At 43.6% G+C, this 21,950-nt stretch overlaps 1 protein-coding gene across 1 annotated transcript; it reads left to right on the top strand.

The window, feature by feature from the left end:
• The first annotated feature begins 9,100 nt into the window (after positions 1 to 9,100).
• SNRPA1 (small nuclear ribonucleoprotein polypeptide A') lies at positions 9,101 to 20,470 on the top strand. Its single transcript, XM_044279405.1, has 9 exons — positions 9,101 to 9,394; positions 11,577 to 11,724; positions 13,650 to 13,728; positions 13,824 to 13,870; positions 15,456 to 15,558; positions 17,679 to 17,758; positions 18,178 to 18,253; positions 19,073 to 19,166; positions 20,338 to 20,470. The coding sequence occupies exons 1-9, from the start codon at positions 9,313 to 9,315 to the stop codon at positions 20,406 to 20,408; spliced, it is 780 nt and encodes a 259-aa protein (XP_044135340.1). The 5' UTR covers positions 9,101 to 9,312; the 3' UTR covers positions 20,409 to 20,470.
• Positions 20,471 to 21,950: the final 1,480 nt, after the last annotated feature.

The raw sequence follows: 21,950 nt of genomic DNA on the forward strand, positions 1-21,950 counted from the left end.
ACGTCCGCATGTAGTTTGCGGATCCGATCCATGGATCCGTAAAAATCATACGGACGTCTGAATGGAGCCTTACAGGGGGGTGATCAATGACAGGGGGGTGATCACCCATATACACTCCCTGATCACCCCCTGTCATTGATCACCCCCCTGTAAGGCTCCATTCAGATGTCCGCATGTGTTTTGCGGATCCGATCCATGTATCCATGGATCCGTAAAAATCATACAGACGTCTGAATGGAGCCTTACAGGGGGGTGATCAATGACAGGGGGGTGATCACCCATATACACTCCCTGATCACCCCCTGTCATTGATCACCCCCCTGTAAGGCTCCATTCAGACGTCCGCATGTGTTTTGCGGATCCGATCCATGTATCCATGGATCCGTAAAAATCATACGGACGTCTGAATGGAGCCTTACAGTGGGGTGATCAATGACAGGGGGGTGATCACCCATATACACTCCCTGATCACCCCCTGTCATTGATCACCCCCCTGTAAGGCTCCATTCAGACGTCCGCATGTGTTTTGCGGATCCGATCCATGGATCCGATCCATGTATCCATGGATCCGTAAAAATCATACGGACGTCTGAATGGAGCCTTACCAGGGGGGTGATCAATGACAGGGGGGTGATCAGGGAGTCTATATGGGTGATCACCCCCCTGTCATTGATCACCCCCCCTGTAAGGCTCCATTCAGACATTTTTTTGGCCCAAGTTAGCGGAAATATATATTTTTTTTGTTTGCTTTTTCTTACAAAGTCTCATATTCCACTAACTTGTGTCAAAAAATAAAATCTCACATGAACTCACCATACCCCTCACGGAATCCAAATGCGTAAACATTTTTAGACATTTATATTCCAGACTTCTTCTCACGCTTTAGGGCCCCTAAAAAGCCAGGGCAGTATAAATACCCCACATGTGACCACATTTCAGAAAGAAGACACCCCAAGGTATTCGCTGAGGGGCATATTGAGTCCATGAAATATTAAAATTTTTGTCCTAAGTTAGCGGAAAGTGAGACTTTGTGAGAAAAAACTAAAAAAATATCAATTTCCACTAACTTATGCAAAAAAAATAAAAAATTCTATGAACTCGCCAGGCCCCTCATTGAATACCTTGGGGTGTCTTCTTTCCAAAGTGGGGTCACATGTGGGGTATTTATACTGCCCTGGCTTTTTAGGGGCCCTAAAGCGTGAGAAGAAGTCTGGGATCCAAATGTCTAAAAATGCCCTCCTAAAAGGAATTTGGGCACCTTTGCACATCTAGGCTGCAAAAAAGTGTCACATATCTGGTATCGCCGTACTCAGGAGAAGTTGGGGAATGTGTTTTGGGGTGTCATTTTACATATACCCATGCTGGGTGAGATAAATCTCTTGGTCAAATGCCAACTTTGTATAAAAAAATTGGAAAAGTTGTCTTTTGCCAAGATATTTTTCTCACCCAGCATGGGTATATGTAAAATGACACCCCAAAACACATTCCCCAACTTCTCCCGAGTACGGCGATACCAGATGTGTGACACTTTTTTGCAGCCAAGGTGGGCAAAGGGGCACACATTCCAAAGTGCACCTTTCGGATTTCGCAGGCCATTTTTTACACATTTTGATTGCAAAGTACTTCTCACACATTTGGGCCCCTAAATTGCCAGGGCAGTATAACTACGCCACAAGTGACCCCATTTTGGAAAGAAGACACCCCAAGGTATTCCGTGAGGGGCATGGCGAGTTCCTAGAATTTTTTATTTTTTGTCGCAAGTTAGTGGAATATGAGACTTTGTAAGAAAAAATAAAATAAAAATCATCATTTTCCGCTAACTTGTGACAAAAAATAAAAAGTTCTATGAACTCACTATGCCCATCAGCGAATACCTTAGGGTGTCTACTTTCCGAAATGGGGTCATTTGTGGGGTTTTTCTACTGTTTGGGCATTGTAGAACCTCAGGAAACATGACAGGTGCTCAGAAAGTCAGAGTTGCTTCAAAAAGCGGAAATTCACATTTTTGTACCTTAGTTTGTAAACGCTATAACTTTTAGGCTACTTTCACACTAGCGTTCGATCGGATCCGTTCTGAACGGATCCGATCATATTAATGCAGACGGAGGCTCCGTTCAGTACGGATCTGTCTGCATTAATAACTTAGAAAAAATTCTAAGTGTGAAAGCAGCCTGAGCGGATCCGTTCAGACTTTCAATGTAAAGTCAATGGGGGACGGATCCGCTTGAAGATTGAGCCATATTGTGGCATCTTCAAACGGATCCGCCAGACTGATGCAGTCTGAGCGGATCCGCATCCATTCAGACTGCATCAGGGCTGGACGGAAGCGTTCGGGTCCGCTCGTGAGCCCCTTCAAACGGAGCTCACGAGCGGACCGACGAACGCTAGTGTGAAAGTAGCCTTACCCAAACCATTTTTTTTTTTTTGCCCAAACATTTTTTTTCATATCAAAGACATGTAGAACAATAAATTTAGCGAAAAATGTATATATGGATGTCGTTTTTTTTGCAAAATTTTACAGCTGAAAGTGAAAAATGTCATTTGTTTGCAAAAAAATCATTAAATTTCGATTAATAACAAAAAAGTAAAAATGTCAGCAGCAATGAAATACCACCAAATGAAAGCTCTATTAGTGAGAAGAAAAGGAGGTAAAATTCATTTGGGTGGTAAGTTGCATGACCGAGCAATAAATGGTGAAAGTAGTGTAGTGCCGAAGTGTAGAAAGTGGCCTGGTCATGAAGGGGGTTTTAGCTAGCGGGGTTGAAGTGGTTAAACTGAAACAGGCTGTTTTTCAGCTGATCCAAATTTTAGGACCACATGCCTTTAAAAGGCCAAATCTGTGCAAAGATGTGGATTCATTATCAGTTTCTGTCAGGTAGTCACACGTTATGATGGAAAAGGCAAAAAAACTCTCCCTTTTTTAACGTGGTCGAGTTATTGAACTGCATAAGCAGGGTCTCTCACAGTGCGCCATCGCTGCTGAGGTGGGACGCAGTAAGACAGACATTTGGAACTTCTTAAATGATCCTGAGGGTTATGGAACAAAAAAGTCAAGTGGAAGACCCAAAAATAATTTCACCAGCACTGAGCCAGAGGATCTAATTGGCTGTCCGTCAAGACACTGGACGATCCTCGACCCAAACTAAGGCTCTTACTGGTTCTGACTGCAGCCCCATAACCATCAGACGGCATCTGAGACTGAAGAGCTTCAAAAACAAAAAATGTCTTCAAAGACCTCGTCTCCTTGAACGCCACAGAACTGCTCGTTTGGACTTTGCAAGAGAGCACCAAACATGGAACATTCAAAGGTAGAAGAAAGTTTTATTCTCTGAGGAGAAAAAATTTAACCTTGATGGTCCTGATGGTTTCCAACGTTACTGGCATAACAAGCAGATCCCACCTGAGATGTTTTCTACGCGCCACAGTGAAGGGGGCACCATAATGGTGTGGGGTGCTTTTTCCTTCAGTGGAACAATGGAGCTTCAGGAAGTACAGGGGCGTCAAACCGCCGCTGGCTATGTCCAGAGGTTGGAGAGAGCATTCCTCATGACTGAGGGCCCTCGTCTGTGTGGTAACGACTGGGTTTTTCAACAGGACAATGCTAGAGTACACAATGCCCGCAGGACAAGGGACTTCTTTCAGGAGAATAACATCACTCTTTTGGCCCATCCTGCGTGTTCCCCAGATCTAAATCCAATTGAGAACCTTTGGGGGTGGATGGCAAGGGAAGTTTACAAAAATGGACAACAGTTCCAGACAGTACAATCAAAGGTAGTCAGACGCACAGGTTTGTGAAACCACCAAATGGGGTGCCCGCAGTCGAGTAGTATCACCCCACTACTCGAAAAAGTGTAAAAGCAATATATGAAAGACTGGGCACACCTCAAGATACTAAGCCACTTACATTTATTTGTTAAGACAGTTCAAAATAATACCTTAAGGGTAACAATCATAAAACAGTATCTATAAATGGATTAATAAATTAATATAATGGTGCAATCATTCTAAATACACTAAAAGCACTAGTGATCCTAAATTACTGGATGTATGTGCGCAGCAGCGCAAATGGACTTAGGTAACTCGATCCCAATAGCAGAAAATATCAACCGCAAATATTGGAAACAATGTCCTTAAGGAATAGCAGCACTAGTACAGCAGCGAAACAGAAAGCAAGGTAGCTGTAAGTTCGTATCGCTAATAGGCAACTTTGTACCACCTTGATAGCGCACACAGTGATGCTGTTCGATGCAGAAACAAACAAATATACAGTGGCGTCCCGCTGCATATATATCTCAGCGGCGTCCCGCTAACAGTAACTGTGTAGTAGACTTAGGCACACCGACCTAAGTGTCGGAAAGGTCTTACCCACTTGGTGCGACCCCGACCGTCCTGCAGTGTTCAATGGGATTTTCCTTTCACTCAAGCAGGATTTTGTTTGCCGCGTCGTGGATCTGCGCACATGAGTCCGCCGGTTTGGCTTCGGACCCGATGTGATGATGCCTTCCACGCGGACCTTTAGCAAATGTTCGGCACCGGTCTTAATCCTTTACGTAGTGCACTACCTTTTAGAGAGATGGGGGGGTCTGACCAGACGCGTTTCGGGGTTGGAGTATCCCCTTCTTCAGTGGTTATCAGACCACCCTCCCCCATAAAGCTCTTTTATATGGTGGAGAGGCATGGGTCATCAAACCGGAAATACTCTCAATTTTTTATTTTCCACAACCCCGAAACGCGTCTGGTCAGACCCCCATCTCTCTAAAAGGTAGTGCACTACGTAAAGGATTAAGACAGGTGCTGAACATTTGCTAAAGGTCCGCGTGGAAGGCATCATCACATCGGGTCCGAAGCCAAACCGGCGGACTCATGTGCGCAGATCCACGACGCGGCAAACAAAATCCTGCTTGAGTGAAAGGAAAATTCCATTGAACACTGCAGGACGGCCGGGGTCGCACCAAGCGGGTAAGACCGTTCCGACACTGAGGTCGGTGTGCCTAAGTCTACTACACAGTTACTGTTAGCGGGACGCCGCTGAGATATATATGCAGCGGGACGCCACTGTATATTTGTTTGTTTCTGCATCGAACAGCATCACTGTGTGCGCTATCAAGGTGGTACAAAGTTGCCTATTAGCGATACGAACTTACAGCTACCTTGCTTTCTGTTTTGCTGCTGTACTAGTGCTGCTATTCCTTAAAGGGAACCTGTCACCGAGATTTTGTGTAGAGAGCTGAGGACATGGGTTGCTAGATGACAGCTAGCACATCCGCAATACCCAGTCCCCATAGCTCTGTGTGCTTTTATTGCGTAAAAAAAACGATTTTATCCATATGCAAATTAACCTGAGATGAGTCCTGTCCCTGACTCCTCTCACGTACAGGACTCATCTCAGGTTAATTTGCATATTTATCAAATCAGGTTTTTTTACGCAATAAAAGCACACAGAGCTATGGGGACTGGATATTGTGGATGTGCTAGCGGACATCTAGCAACCCATGTCCTCAGCTCTATACCCAAAATCCCGGTGACAGGTTCCCTTTAAGGACATTGTTTCCAATATTTGCGGTTGATATTTTCTGCTATTGGGATCGAGTTACCTAAGTCCATTTGCGCTGCTGCGCACATACATTCAGTAATTAAAAAAAAAAAATAATATATATATATATATATATATATATTTGCTGCTATTTAGGATCACTAGTGCTTTTAGTGTATTTAGAATGATTGCACCGTTATATTAATTTATTATTCATTTTATAGATACTGTTTTATGATTGTTAGGTATTATTAGGTATTATTTTGAACTGTCTTAACAAATAAAGGTAAGTGGCTTAATATCTTGAGGTGTGCCCAGTCTTTCATATATTGCAGTTCCAGACAGTAGATGGCCCTCGTGCGGCCGTCCTCACCACTTGGAGAAATGTTCCCACTCACCTCATGGAAACGCTTGCATCAAGCATGCCGAAACGAATTTTTAAAGTGATCAACAATAATGGCGGAACTACTCATTACTGAGTTCATGTTTGGAAGTTGGATTTCTGTTTTGGGGGGGGGGGGTTTAGTTTTTTTTGGAGGTGTGGTCCTAAACTTTTGATCAGCTGAAAATCAGCCTGTTTCAGTTTATTCGTTGTTTTCATTAAATTGAATGCTCAAAAAATGTTTTGTCTCACTCCCATTTCTTCTTGTTGCATGTTGAAGCTCTACTTGGAACCTTGTTAAGATCCAGCCATGCTAAATATGATTTTTTTCCATTTTTCAAGTGGTCTTAAACTTTTGGTCAGGACTGTATTTATAGTGATCAAGAATGACCAGATTGCCACCCTTATCAAAGGGTTTAATTATGATCCGGTTATCTTTTTCCAGGTTACTCAGAGCAATTAGTCCCAATTGAGAAGTTTTGATGAACCGGTTGACTTATTTTCAATTGTTCCAGATCTGAGACAACTAAATGTAGAAATATATCTATGTGTTCAGAATGAAAAGGTGGGGGCATTTTGGTGCTAGTGGGACGAAGGTCAGTGAAAGGGCCCTCCCCAGGTTCCCTAGATCCCTCCTCCCATAAATCCATCAGTGTCTGGAGATTAGGGAATTTATCAATATTTATGCCCAAATCTGTCTGTTAGTGTTTGGGAAGAACTTATGCCATTTCAGTCTTCTACAAAAGAGGTTCAGGTCTTTAACCCATGTAAACACATTAAATTTGGTGGTGGGTACAAAAGAAAGTCCTCTCTGAAGTATGATCTGTGGGGACTATCTTGTCCAACTCATGTGCCTGGGAGCTATTATCATTTGACATCGGTTTATTTATCTATCTCTTGATCCCTACCTTGCTTTATGTTTGCTTCTGTATTACCCCCCCGATGAACCTTTATTTAAAGATGAAACACGTCGGGTTCATTATACCATTTTGTGGATTGATTAGCTTTATCTATATATCTAGGAACTCATATTGCTCCAATATTTTTGTGTGTTATTATTTTGATACCACTGTTTTAATATTACCTATTTTTGTAGGGTCATAATAGGGGTATATCAGTCTTAGGTACGGGGACAGGGAACCTCCACCATCAGGGGGCAGCCCTGGGCAAAGGAATATCTAGGGTGATATAGGGATAATACACCATCCCCCGACCTCCCCATTATATATATATATATATATATATATATACAGTACAGACAAAAAGTTTGGACACACCTTCTCATTCAAAGAGTTTTCTTTATTTTCATGACTATGAAAATTGTAGATTCACACTGAAGGCATCAAAACTATGAATTAACACATGTGGAATTATATACATAACAAAAAAGTGTGAAACAACTGAAAATATGTCATATTCTAGGTTCTTCAAAGTAGCCACCTTTTGCTTTTATTACTGCTTTGCACACTCTTGGCATTCTCTTCATGAGCTTCAAGAGGTAGTCACCTGAAATGGTTTTCCAACAGTCTTGAAGGAGTTCCCAGAGATGCTTAGCACTTGTTGGCCCTTTTGCCTTCACTCTGCGGCCCAGTTCACTCCAAACCATCTCGATTGGGTTCAAGTCTGGTGACTGTGGAGGCCAGGTCATCTGGCTCAGCACCCCATCACTCTCCTTCATGGTCAAATAGCCCTTACACAGCCTGGAGGTGTGTTTGGGGTCATTGTCCTGTTGAAAAATAAATGATGGTCCAACTAAACGCAAACCGGATGGAATAGCATGCCGCTGCAAGATGCTGTGGTAGCCATGCTGGTTCAGTATGCCTTCAGTTTTGAATAAATCCCCAACAGTGTCACCAGCAAAGCACCCCCACACCATCACACCTCCTCCTCCATGCTTCACGGTGGGAACCAGGCATGTAGAGTTCATCTGTTCACCTTTTCTGCGTCGCACAAAGACACGGTGGTTGGAACCAAAGATCTCAAATTTGGACTCATCAGACCAAAGCACAGATTTCCACTGGTCTAATGTCCATTCCTTGTGTTCTTTAGCCCAAACAAGTCTGTTCTGCTTGTTGCCTGTCCATAGCAGTGGTTTCCCAGCAGATATTCTACCATGAAGGCCTGATTCACACAGTCTCCTCTTCACAGTTGTTCTAGAGATGTGTCTGCTGCTAGAACTCTGTGTGGCATTGACCTGGTCTCTAATCTGAGCTGCTGTTAACCTGTGATTTCTGAGGCTGGTGACTCGGATGAACTTATCCTCCGCAGCAGAAGTGACTCTTGGTCTTCCTTTCCTGGGGCCGTCCGCATGTGAGCCAGTTTCTTTGTAGCGCTTGATGGTTTTTGTGAGTGCACTTGGGGACACTTTCAAAGTTTTCCCAATTTTTCAGACGGACTGACCTTCATTTCTTAAAGTAATGATGGCCACTCGTTTTTCTTTACTTAGAATTTGTATTATGGCAAGAAAAAAGCAGCTAACAGTCTATTCAGTAGGACTATCAGCTGTGTATCCGCCTGACTTCTCCACAACGCAACTGATGGTCCCAACCCCATTTATAAGGCAAGAAATCCCACTTATTAAACCTGACAGGGCACACCTGTGAAGTGAAAACCATTTCAGGTGACTACCTCTTGAAGCTCATGAAGAGAATGCCAAGAGTGTGCAAAGCAGTAATCAAAGCAAAAGGTGGCTACTTTGAAGAACCTAGAATATGACATATTTTCAGTTGTTTCACACTTTTTTGTTATGTATATAATTCCACATGTGTTAATTCATAGTTGTGATGCCTTCAGTGTGAATCTACAATTTTCATAGTCATGAAAATAAAGAAAACTCTTTGAATGAGGTGGTGTCCAAACTTTTGGTCTGTACTGTGTATATATATATATATACATAATATATATATATATATATATATATATATATATATATATATATACACTATATTGTATCTTTCCTGTAGGGTTTTTTTTTTTTCTTTTTGTTATAGCTATACATCCATTTGTAATTCCTGGAGAACCCCTTTAAATATATGCCTCCCTAAACGTCCTGGCGCTCTATATGAAACAAATCACCGCCAGCAGGTGTTAAATATCTGCTCCTGATAATGACCCGCCAGCTACAGATGTATGCATCCTCCCCGAGCTGGCAGACTGACACCCCACTAGACTAGAGCACATTGTACTCGTGCAGGACGCAGACTATTTTCCGGCACGCTTAGTTATTTGGCGCTCGATTTATTCTTTGATCGACCCTTTCTGCCTGGCCTGGCATTTTCCGTGTTGTGATTGGTCACATGGGAAGCGCAGACTCTTGCCGGAAGTGACGTAGCGCGGCCTAGTCGTCCTGTGCTGAGCGCGCTTTCTGTGCGGCGTGTTGCGGTTGTGTGAAGGCGCCATGGTGAAGCTCACGGCAGATCTCATTGAGCAGGCGGCTCAGTACACGAATGCGGTGCGGGACCGGGAGCTGGACCTGCGGGGTAAGACTCTGACCGTGGGTGGGAAGCATAGGTCCAGAACTAGCAGCCGACGGCTCCGGTGCATGAGCCTCTGACTATCTGTGAGGCAGGTTACTGCCTGTGAGGGGCGCTGTGCTCTCCGCTCCCTGCACCTCTAGATGGTGAGGGGCCCCTGACCCAGTGTCACACTGGAGGGTCTCTTCCATCCACTTCACCGGCACCTAGCTGTATGCAATGGATATGCCTTAAATGTGCACGTGGAACAGGCTCGCTTCAGTAAGTGGCACTTATCATGTAGAGAAAGGTAATACAAGGCACTTACTAATGTATTGTGATTAGGGGTGAGCGAATCGACTTCGGGTGAAACTTCATTAGAATACTCTATGGGGCGAGAGCTCCGTACAGTACTAGAATGTATTTGCTCTGGTGAGCTGAAGTTATTACTTTGCAGAGTCTCGTGAGACTTCACATAACTTCAAAAATGAATTTCTACTGTTAAAAACCATTTCCCATTTTGAAATAACTTTGGCTCATCGGAGCCAATACATTCTAATACTGTATGAAGCGCTCGCTCTGTACAGTATTCTAATGAAGTTTTATGCAAATCGACTTCGGATGTTTTATCTCATCCCTAATTGTGATTGTCTATATTGTCTCCTTTGCTGGCGGGATTTATTTTTCCATCACATTATACATTGCTAGTTTCCATGGTTATTACCGCCCTGCTTGCACACTATAGGATAAAGTGCTAGCTGGGACTGTGGGAGTGCACATAGGCTGGTGCTTTTTCCTATAATGTACACGCACGACAATCTGGATTGCAGGGTGGTCATAACTATGGAAACGAGCAGTGTATAATGTGGTAAAAAAAAAAATAATCCCACCAGCAAAGGAGGCAATATGGATGGACAATCACAATACATTAGTAAGTGCCTTGTATTAACTTTCTCTACATGATAAATGTCACTTGCTGAAGTGACCAAACCCCTTTAGGGTCCATTCACACACCCGTAGTGTATTGCAGATCCGCAATACACCCGGCCGGCACCCCCATAGAAATGCCTATTCTTGTCCGCAAGAATAGGACATGCTCTGTTTTTGTGGAGCCGCGGCCTGGAAGTTTCGGGGCCGAAGCCTGGAAGTTCGGAGGTGCACTCCAGAAAAGCGGAGAGCACATAGTGTGCTCTCCGCATCTCTTCTGGCCCCATAGAGAATGAATGGGTCTGCACCCATTCCCGATATTGCGGAATTGATCATGTGATCACTGTGGACCAGGAATGCACAATATTAGGGGGGTCTCTGTCTTAAAAAGTAAAATACAAGATACCTGCCATTTGTGTCACACGGCAATGGCGTTGCTTCCCGTCCCCACCAGACTGATGTGCCGTCATGTGACTCTCCCAGCTGGTTACTTGTCAGATGCTGACATTACCGCTCAGGCCAGTGATTAACTGCATTGGACTTGTGGATGTTTATTATACTGGGGGGGTGGTGCACTGCGCCATCAATGAAGATAACTGACCTGTTAATACAAATACAGGAGGCGGGTGCCGGAATCAAATAGTTGGCACCCGACCTCTATGACAGGGAGCTGCGATCAGTGACAGTTGAGTTAACCCTTCAGGTGCGGTACCTGAGGGGGGTTAACTGCAGTGGATCGCAGCTCTCTGTCATAGAGGTCAGGTGCCGGCTATTTGATTCTGTATTTGTATTAACAGGTCAGTTATCTTCATTGGTGGCGCAGTGGCCACAGCCCCTCCTTCCGTCTCTCTTCTTATTGGCAGCAGCAGCACAGGGGGAGGGAGAGACTCATTTTCCACTGCGCTGCTAAGAACACCGGCAGCGGGGCAGAGAACTATCATCTCCTGTGCCCCGCCACTGTATGCAACTGCAGAGCTGCGAGGGCGGGTCTAGTCACAAATGGCGACAAGACTAAAGTCTTTTAGCCATTTGTAAATTCTAAGTCGCATTGGCGACCATTTTGGTCGCCATCAGGAGCCCTGCACTAGACATACTATTATTTATATCATGTTTCGGTAAGCACGGCTCAGGATGTGTAAGTAACCTCTTCTTACAAATGGCTGTAAAGGGCACCATACTCCTCACAGCAGCACTTCATTTTTTTTTTTTTTTATGCTCGCCAGAGTCTTAGTGGGGAAATTATTATATGTGTGGTTTAATAAATTATTTTTGTCCTTTTCAGCTTACAAAATCCCAGTGATTGAGAATCTTGGGGCCACACTGGACCAGTTTGATACCATAGATTTTTCAGACAATGAGATCAGGAAGGTGGATGGATTTCCTCTGCTGAAGAGGCTTAAATGCTTACTACTAAACAATAACAGAATATGGTAAGATGGTCCATGTTCATTGTGGTCTGGTTCTGTGCCACCTATGACCCCTCCTTGTATTATTCAGAGCCGGTAATGCCAGTTTGCAGCATCGCCACGTTCGGTCTGAGCTTCAGTGGGAAGCATCCAGGCGCTGTAGTATGAATACATGCAGGCACTGAATAAAGACGTCGCCCCATCCAATATATGATTGTACAAGCTTGTTGGCTGCTTTTTACTACTGATGACCTCAGATCAGCGGGGACCAACTCCTGACCCCCACCGATCAGCTGTTTGAAGAGAAGGCAGCACTCATACGAGCTCTGCCTTCTCTGCTTCCTGCAGCAACTGTGGCGGTAAGCAGTGTAATTACAAGTATAGCGTCCCCATCTGCTTCTTATGCTTTGGTCGTGTCCAGTGTTAAGTAATTTCTGGGATGAGGTGTTAACCTTGATTAACCATAATCTTGAGTTGAGGGTGCAGAAGGATCCAAAGATTTGTGTACTGTGAAAGGGATTGGTGGGGGAGAGTCTGTCAAGGTGGCAGTAGGGAGGCTGTTGTATGTGGCCAGGAAGTTGATTGCTATGAGGTGGATCCAGGGGAGTCCGCCAACGATGGAAGAATTTGTGAGAAAGGTGCATGATATGCTGACCTTAGAAAGAGGTGTGTTTGCTAGGAGAGGTTGCCCTCAGAAGTTTGAGAAGTTGTGGAATGAATGGTTGTCTCACACGCATGTAGTAATATAAGAAGTTTTTGAGAATTCATGCTCTGATCTGAGGGGGGGGGGGGGTTGGGCTGAATGTGAGGTCTTTAACAGTCAAGTAATTCTGCAATTGGTCTTATTTTTTTCTTTATGTATATGATGTATAATGATTGGAGATGTACCAGTCATTTTGATATATGCTACTGTCTTGTGCCATTTTTTTGTACAACTAGGTGGGGGGGGGGTTAAAGGAAAATTGTGGACACAAACTGTCTTATAGTATGTTACTTTTATTTGCATAATAAAAACGATTTGATCAAAACAAGTATAGCGTCCCCATTCACTTTTATATTAATATTCACTTGAACAGGCAGAGCCATCCCATAGAAATGAATGAGGACGCCATACTTGTAATTACCCTGCTCACCGCTTCAGTTGCTGCGGCGAGCAGAGAAGGCGGAGCTTGTATGAGCGTTGACTTCTCTTCAAACAACTGATCGGCGGGGGGATGGTTGGGAGTTGGACTCCGCCGATCTGATATTGATGACCTATCCTGAGGATAGGTCATCAAGAGTAAAAAGGGGACAACCCCTTTGGCACCAATTATATAATACATCCTTGAAAATGTTTGGTTACCATCTGTGCAGATGATGGCCTCAACGCCTCAGGTTTAGTGGCTTTTCCTGGTTTCCAGGTACGTTTGGCCAAACATTTGGCAGAATATGATAGGGCAAAAAATATCCAGGCATTATCTGTAAATTCACATATGGGAGAATTGTAGACTGAAAATCTGTTCCATACATTTCAAAGGAGTTGTCTCTGCAGCAAGTGCATGGATTTTTGCAATAAGTCTGTGTGTGAATATACACTTATGTAACGTATGTATAGGCTCAGTAGGTGATGGCCTGATGGCTGTAGGCACTTCCATAGATAGGACAGATGCCCGATACAGTGCCTTACCCACAGCACGCTGTGTTTTGTCAGAAACTTTAAAAATGCCAAGCAAACAACGCTATGTCTGTTGTGAATTTCAGAATTCACTCTAAACCCTGCATGCATTATTGTGGTGTTGAAGAGAGCGCTGTGAACGGTCCCTGTGGTTTTTAGTTTTGGCTTTATTACATTGTGCAGTATATATAAACCGTTTGGATTTGTCTTGGCATTGAGGTGAATATTTGCTTTTATCAGATTTAGCTTGGTGTTGCAGATGCAGAATAGTTAGTCTGTCTTTTGTCATTTCTAGCCGCATTGGAGAAGGACTTGAACATGTTATACCTAATCTCACGGAGCTGATCCTCACAAATAACAGTATTCTGGAACTGGTAAGATTTCTCTATATTTTTTTTTTTTTTTTTTTTTTTTTTAGTAGCGCTGCAGTTTATTACATTGCTTTCACTTTTTTTGCACTTCTTTTCAGGGTGACTTGGATAATCTGTCAACACTTAAGAATCTCACTTATCTCTGGTAAGTAATATACTGTAAATATTTTACTAATTAAAGGGGTTTTCTTGCGTAGAGAAAGTTAATACCAGGCACTTACTAATGTATTGTGATTGTCTATATTGCCGCCTTTGCTGGCTGGATTCATTTTTCCATCACTGCTCATATTCAGGGGTTACCACCACCCTGCAATCCAGCAGCACTGGCCGTGCTTGCACACTATAGAAACAATTACCAGTCTATGTGCGCTTCAACAGTCCGTCCCCAGTGTAAGTGTCAGAGATCAGTGCTGATAGTTTAATCATGCTTATTACTAGCTGCATGCTTGTGCTATTACCAGTCCATGTGAAGCTAGTAATATAAACTGGCCAACCCCTTTAATGGATAAAGTTTTTGCAGCTGAAACATAATTTTTCTATGAAAATCACATGGACACTTTACCCCAATCACAGACACTTAACCCCTCAGTTGCTGTGGTCAATTACAACTACAGCATTGAGAGGTAATTTCCTGGGACCAGGCCGATTCCAGTACCTGGATGTCTCCAAACAAGATCATCAATGCCTTCTGAAGTATTCAAGGCCTGCCATCCTTAAAGGCATTGTCTCATCTTGACGTTACTAAGGCGAGTTGAGACAGTCTTGCCCGCTGGCCGGGAAACAGCAGATAGCACTGGCGCAAACATTGCAATTCATGGAAGATATGGAAACGGCTTAGTATAGCAAGCAATACGCTTTCCCTAACTCGGAAACGGCATAGCTTGCTGTTCTATGTTCTTTCGATAACTTCCTTGCGCCGCAATGTTTGCCACTAAAACAGTGAGTGACGGTACTCTCTGCTGTTTCCTGACCACCAGCCAGAGGGAATGTCTCTCATCTCGCCTTAGTAACGGCAGGATGAAACAAGACCTTTTAACGTTCCTATCAAGTCTTACTTAAGTGATTCAAAAGTCCTACATTCCCCAAAATGGTATCACTAAAAACGACAGCTCGCCCTGCAAAAAAAGAGTGCTCGCCTACCTCCATAGATAGAAATATATAAGTATATATGTCAGAATATATTGCAAATCAAAAAATGGCGTGATTACATTTTTTTTTTTTTTTTCAATGCCACCCCATTAATCATTTTCCTAGCTTCTCAGTACATTGTATGGAGTATTAAATTGCACCATTAGAAACTAAAAGGTATTCCGCAAAAAAGCTGATTGTGAACGAAAAAATAAGTGGATTTAAAAACGTAATTGAAAGGATCCGCTAAAAATATGGATGACGTCCGTATTTTGCGGAACGGTACAGCTGGCCCCTAATAGAACAGTACTAATAATAGGACATGTTCTATTTATTTTTTTATTTTTTTTGCGGAACGGTCATACGGAAACTAAATGCACATGAAGTGCCTTCTGTTTTTTTTTTTTTTTTTTTTTTTTGGTGGGACCCATTGAAATTAATGATTCCGTATACGGTCTGCAAAAAAAAAAGGAATGGAGATGGAAAGTGTGCATGAGCCCTAAATCTACTCCATGTGGCCTTACCCGTGTTGCACATCTTGGGTGTGGTTGCTCTTCCTGTAACCATTGTTTCCAGTAACCATTCATTGTTTTCTTTTTCAGTTTATTAAGAAATCCAGTCATTAACAAACGACATTACAGATTGTATGTCGTTTTCAAGGTACCGCAGGTCCGTGTGCTGGACTTCCAGAAAGTCAGACTATCAGTAAGTTGTCTTCGGTAATCTGCTTGGCACTGATTGATCTTCTCTATAGCAGAGAGCTGCCTGTTCTGCACAAACGTTTAAAAGTTTCCATTTGCTGCAGTCAGAGTTCTCACTTGGTCCCTTAAAGGCTTGTTCTTATCACTGACATTTGTCATGTCCATAAATCTGACAGAAAAAGGCTTTACCAGGATTTAAGTGTTCTGGAATCTATACACTCACTTAAAGGAAATAATCCTTTAAATCAGGTTTTTATCTTAAACTAGCCATAAAAAATATTAGTTATCACCATAAGCTGACACTTCCTGCTCCTCACTTGACATTATTGCTGTGTAGCCCAAAATGGGTTCCGTAGCGTAATCTCATTGTAGGGTTTAGTTCAGACATAGCGTTAATGTGGCAGGAGGCCAATTACGGCATGGCAACATCACTGTTTTTGTTTTCAGATTTTTTTTTTTTTTTTAATCCTTTATTTTGTGCATTGGTTTTGCATCAGTTTGAGTCTGTTCCGTCAGATCTGTTATTTTGGACGAGAGAAAGTCCTGCAAGAAAAACCTCTTTTGTAAAAAAAAAAAAAACTGATCTCTAACGGAGTTGACACAAACAGATGCAAAATGAGCACAATAGATGACAGATCAGAAGAAAGAAAAGCAAAATGGTGATGTGAACGCTGTCTAAGATGCTGGCCAAGCATGCATGCTGTTTCAAATGGGAGTGGAGCACAGACCACTACCAGATCTCTCTACAACAGGCATGCCCAACCTGCGGCCCTCCAGCTGTTGCAAAACTACAACTCTAAGCATTCCTGGACTGCCTGCAGCTATTAGGGCATTCTGGGACTTGTAGTTTTGCCAACAGCTGGGGTGCCGCAGGTTGAGCATAGCTGCTTTACAACATAAAAATATACACACATTATTTCTTTTACAGACTGATGTTTAATTAATAAAACATAATTGGATATAATATACATCCATTGGCAAAAAAAAATCCCTCAGACAGCAATATCATGGCAGGGCTTCCAACTGGCATGGATGATGCTCGCCCACACAGCAAGGGTTTCCCAGGAATGTCTCTACCAGATTACAGCATTTCTTTGGCTGCCCGGTCACCAGACTTATCGCCAACTTAGCATTTATGGGAGCAGCTGGGTCGCCAGCTTCAGCACCCTACAAGAGTGCAGAATCTGCAGCAGGGAGCAGCAACCTTCAGCACTCCTATCTTTTCTGAAACTACAACTACTAGAATTCTTCATTAATTTCTGTGGGAGTTAGGCTACTTTCACACCTGCGTTAGGTGCGGATCCGTCTGGTATCTGCACAGACGGATCCGCACCTATAATGCAAACAATTGTATCCGTTCAGAACGGATCAGTTTGGCTGCAAGCAGCGTTTTGGTGTCCGCCTCCAGAGCGGAATGGAGGTTGAACAGAGGCAAACTGATGCATTCTGAACGGTTCCTTATCCCTTCAGAATGCATTGGGGCTAAACTGATCCGTTTTGGGCCGCTTGTGAGAACCCTGAAACTGATCTCGCAAGCGGACCCAGAAACGCCAGTGTGAAAGTAGCCTTAAAAGAACAGCCAACCATGTTTGCATGTTGGGAGTTGTAGTTTCACAGCAGATAGGTTGCAGATCCCTGATCTACAAGCTCAGCTGTACAAATCTGTGGGCACATGTGCTGCAGGATACCATACAGAACCTGTATGCCTCCATGTCCTACCGTATCTTGTATCTGGGTTAGAGGTGGTCCAACAGGTACTAGGGCCTCCTTCCAATGTTAGTTTTCCCCAATATATATCTTTTGCAGTAATATTGTAATCACTTATCATCATTACATCCATACATAGAAAGTTTTTAATTTGATTCCAACAACTTCTCCTTGGTGTAAATTCCTTTTAAACTTGACCATAGCATTTTGAGAGTGGACAATCCTCAGGGAAATATTCTGTACGTGTAAGGCACTAAATGTCCCATAGATCCACTGACCTTGTTGGGGCGGCTCACTTTGCTTTAGTCTATGAGCACATACATAAGTTTTTGTTGTAACAAGACGACTGCTGAGCAGTTAGTTCCCAGTCTTCGCTTTGCTGTTGCTGATTTAACTCTGTGTATGGTATCGCTTCAGGAGCGACAGGAAGCGGCGAGTATGTTCAAGGGCAAGCGGGGTGCACAGCTTGCAAAGGATATTGCCAAGAGATCAAGAACGTAAGATACGAATTTCTCTCTGAAGCTTGAAAGTTTCCTTCATAAGCACCTTCCTCAGGCACACATCTTGCTAAAGGAATGCTGGAAATGGCACACGTCGTGTCGTCATATCCTGCACTGTAAACCTGCAATCATGGGAAGTCTCCAAATGACTGACAAGCAAATCGGGGCTTTTAATTCTAAATTATCCACAAATTTGTCTTCTGACCATATAATTATGCAGTGTTCAGAGACCACAGATCTATTCCCCACAAGGTGCTTGTGAAGAAGCTTTCTTTATGTATCAGTTGTTAACCAAGATAAGATACTACACTGGGTTGAAATCACTTTCATGGTGTCGCCACTGAAAGATGAGAGAAGCCAATAACTGTTTATGAATTGATTTTTGTTGAAACTTTTGCCGCCTTTTTGGTTTATAGATTCACGCCCGGTGCAGGTTTACAAGCTGAAAAGAAGAAATCTGGCCCTTCACCCAGTGACGTTGAAGCCATCAAGGTATTAAAGCTGCTTGGTGCATCGTTAGCAGTCTCGGGGGATTACCTTTTAGGAGAAAGTTTAATGCCTTGAAATTAAGTATTTCAGAATTTTATATAAAAAAATAAAGATCAACAGTTCTTCAGCAAATTCAGATCACAAGATAAAGGTAAAATGTCAACAGCAAATTAAAACCATTTACCTCATTTATCCTTGCTGGTCCTGAGGGTGGGACCTGAGGGCGAACACCTTATCCATACGGTGAGAGGGTGAGCCGCTGTAACTTCATACTTAGCAAATTAAAACCATTGTCCCTTATACAACGGTGTTAATTTGCTGTTGACATTTCAACTTTATATTGTGATCTGACTTTGTCGAAGAACTGTTTATCTTTATTTTTATTTTTAGTATACAGTTCTGCAATACTTACTATCAGGACATTAAACTTTCTCCTAAAGAACCTCGCTAATGTCTTCCCATCTGAAAATGAGATGAGTTTGTGAGGCAACCCCTCTAGTATCTTGTTCATCTCTTGAAATTACACATAAGAAAGGCAGCCTATTTTTGGAATGACTTCTGGGCATGCCATGGTGTCCATGAGAAGAATTCCCAGCCTACCGTTGATGAGTTAGTTGTTGTCTTTTGAGCAAAATAAGACTTCATCTATGCTGGATGTGTCTGCGGTGACATTGGTTGCTTTATTCACTTCTATACACAGTGGTGTGTGCACCAGAGATTCCTAGATGGTTTTAAACATATACTCGCATACATTTTTGAGAGATTTTATTGGTGGTTGATTAGATTTGTAATTCTTCCAACGTTTACATGGTAATGTTACAGAATGCCATAGCCAATGCTACAACCCTAGCAGAAGTGGAGAGGCTCAAAGGTTTGCTGCAGTCTGGTCAGATTCCTGGCAAAGACCGTCCTCCAGGTAAGACTTTCTTCAATCTATCTTAAAACTTTCAGCATAGAGTAAATTGTTTGAGTATTTCCAACCAGTATGTCAAGCAGATATAAAAGCCATGCTTCACTTACATGGCTAAAGTAAAAATGACCCTATGGTTCAAGCTAGGGAACAAAGAAAACCTTATCTGGTGACCTCTTTGTCATAGTTTCAACTGCAGATCATCCAATTCCAAGGCTCCTCTTCTAACAACCAAGATGGCCACATGTTCTTAGACTACTTGTCTTATCGGCATTGCTGGACAGTCCAAGATCAGGGCTGGACAAGAAGCAAGTGTCTTAGACTGCCAAATGCAGTTTGCACAAGATAGTCTGGGGAAAAAATAAAGCCATCTTTATTGGCAGAAGAGGAGCCTGGGGATTGGTGGCTCTGCAACTGAAAAGATGACAAGGTCACAGTTTCCCTTGAACTGGAGGGTTGCTTTAAGCAATGGGACAACTAAATCACCAAGATGGAGAGAGAACAGGGTGATCATTGTAGAATTTCAGAGCAACAAAATACTTCCTCTGCTTGGTCTGATAGACCAGAGTTCCCCAACTCCAGTCCTCAGGGCCCACCTGCCGGTCATGATTTGAGAATGTCCCACAGAATGAATACCTGTGGTAAGTCCTGATGCATGGACACTAATTATATCACACGATCAATATCAAGGAAATCCTTAAAATATGACTGGAATGTGGGCCCTTAGGCCTGGAGTTGAGGAACACTGTAATAGACTAACAGATGATAGCTGCTGAGCCATTGTTTTTTGTTGTGAAAGACAAGACAACCAGGGGCAAGATAATGCCATATATTTCCTTAACTAAAGATGAATGTCAGTTGACCATCTAATGTGTGTCCAACAATCGCATTGTTTGTGGATGGAGAACATGATTGGGCATGTTGGTTTATATCATGCCTGATTTTGTTCTCAAGGGACATAAGGCACCATCAAAGGTGTCTAGTAGTGGCTTATTCCCCACTCACTGGAGAACATGTACATGCTTAGCCAATGTAGGAAGGAGTTCCAGTCGGCCTCCTTTAGAGTCTGAAGTTTATCTATCGGTAAACCCTCTGCATTAGGATTCTGTCTTTAGGTATCAGTGTAGATGACTAGGCTGACTTTACTGTTCACATGTCTCTTTTGTACAATTCCCAGGAACCGATGTGTTCATTTCAGAGGAAGCAGAAGAGGAGATGGATGAAGACACAACTGTAAATGGGTCCTGAGCTGTGATGTCCCACTGTAAATTTTATTCCAATAAATGTTTTTGTATATCAGTTGAATGTTACCATACTGCCTGAGTGTTCACTCTTTTGGAACCATAGATGACTGAATGTTTGGTGTATTCATCAGAATCTCCATAATGCTGCCTGCACACAGTGGGAATTTTGAACGTGTGATATACTGTGGACATTTCTTGTACAGAAATTACTGTGCAGATCACGAAATCCACAGCATGTCAATTTTGTGTGGATTTTATCTGCAGATTTCATTCTGTGACATCTGGAGAAATTCTGTATGTAACAATCCACATGATTTTGATTTAAATTTGACACAGCAGAAACCTTCCTGTAGCTTAAAGGGGTTGGCCACTTAGCACTTATTACAACTGTAAAGAAAGTAGGGAGATATTGCACTTACTAATATATCTTCTTAAGCAGATCCGCCTGGTTTGCCTGCTCTCGCTGGCCGCGCCCCCGCCTGGTTTGCCTGCTCTCGCTGGCCGCGCCCCCGCCTGGTTTGCCTGCTCTCGCTGGCCGCGCCCCCGCCTGGTTTGCCTGCTCTCGTCTCGCTGGCCGCGCCCCCGCCTGGTTTGCCTGCTCTCGCTGGCCGCGCCCCCGCCTGGTTTGCCTGCTCTCGCTGGCCGCGCCCCCGCCTGGTTTGCCTGCTCTCGCTGGCCGCGCCCCCGCCTGGTTTGCCTGCTCTCGCTGGCCGCGCCCCCGCCTGGTTTGCCTGCTCTCGCTGGCCGCGCCCCCGCCTGGTTTGCCTGCTCTCGCTGGCCGCGCCCCCGCCTGGTTTGCCTGCTCTCGCTGGCCGCGCCCCCGCCTGGTTTGCCTGCTCTCGCTGGCCGCGCCCCCGCCTGGTTTGCCTGCTCTCGCTGGCCGCGCCATGGAGAAGCAAACTCGTCCATGCCTGAAGGAGTGTGCTGCTCCCTGGGTCCTAAAGCACCCTGCTTGTATCAGATGTGCTTTTCTTCTGTGACTGACACTCCTGGCTGTGCAGGGCTGGAGGGGCTTAGCAGGAAGATTCAAGCAAAAATAAAGAAACTTTTGCAGGAGTAAGGCTACTTTCACACTTGCGGCAGAGAGATTCAGCAAGCAGTTCCGTCACCGAAACTGCCTGCCTGATCAGTCGAAAAAATGCATTGAAATGCCAGATCCGTCTTTGCGGTGTAAATGGATCCGGCATTTTTTTTCACCTTTTTTTCAGTCTGCGCATGCGCAGAACGGAAGGATGGCACTAATACATTCCTATGGGAAAAAATGCTGGATCTGGCAAGTTTTTTTTTTCGTCGGAGATAAAACCGTAGCATGCTGCGGTTTTCTCTTTTGCCTGATCAGTCAAAATGACTGAACTGAAGACATCCTGATGCAGGATTACTCTCCATTCAGAATGCATGGGGATATGCCTGATCAGTTATTTTCCGGTATAGAGCCCCTGTGACGGAACTCTATGCCGGAAAAGAAAAATGCAAGTGTGAAAGTACCCTAAGGGAGACTGAGGAGAAGCTGTTCTGGTTGATGGAAGCTGACTGTAGACTCCATCCA

The sequence above is a fragment of the Bufo gargarizans genome, chromosome 2 (assembly GCF_014858855.1).
Source record: "Bufo gargarizans isolate SCDJY-AF-19 chromosome 2, ASM1485885v1, whole genome shotgun sequence".
NCBI classification, from domain to species: Eukaryota; Metazoa; Chordata; class Amphibia; order Anura; family Bufonidae; genus Bufo; species Bufo gargarizans.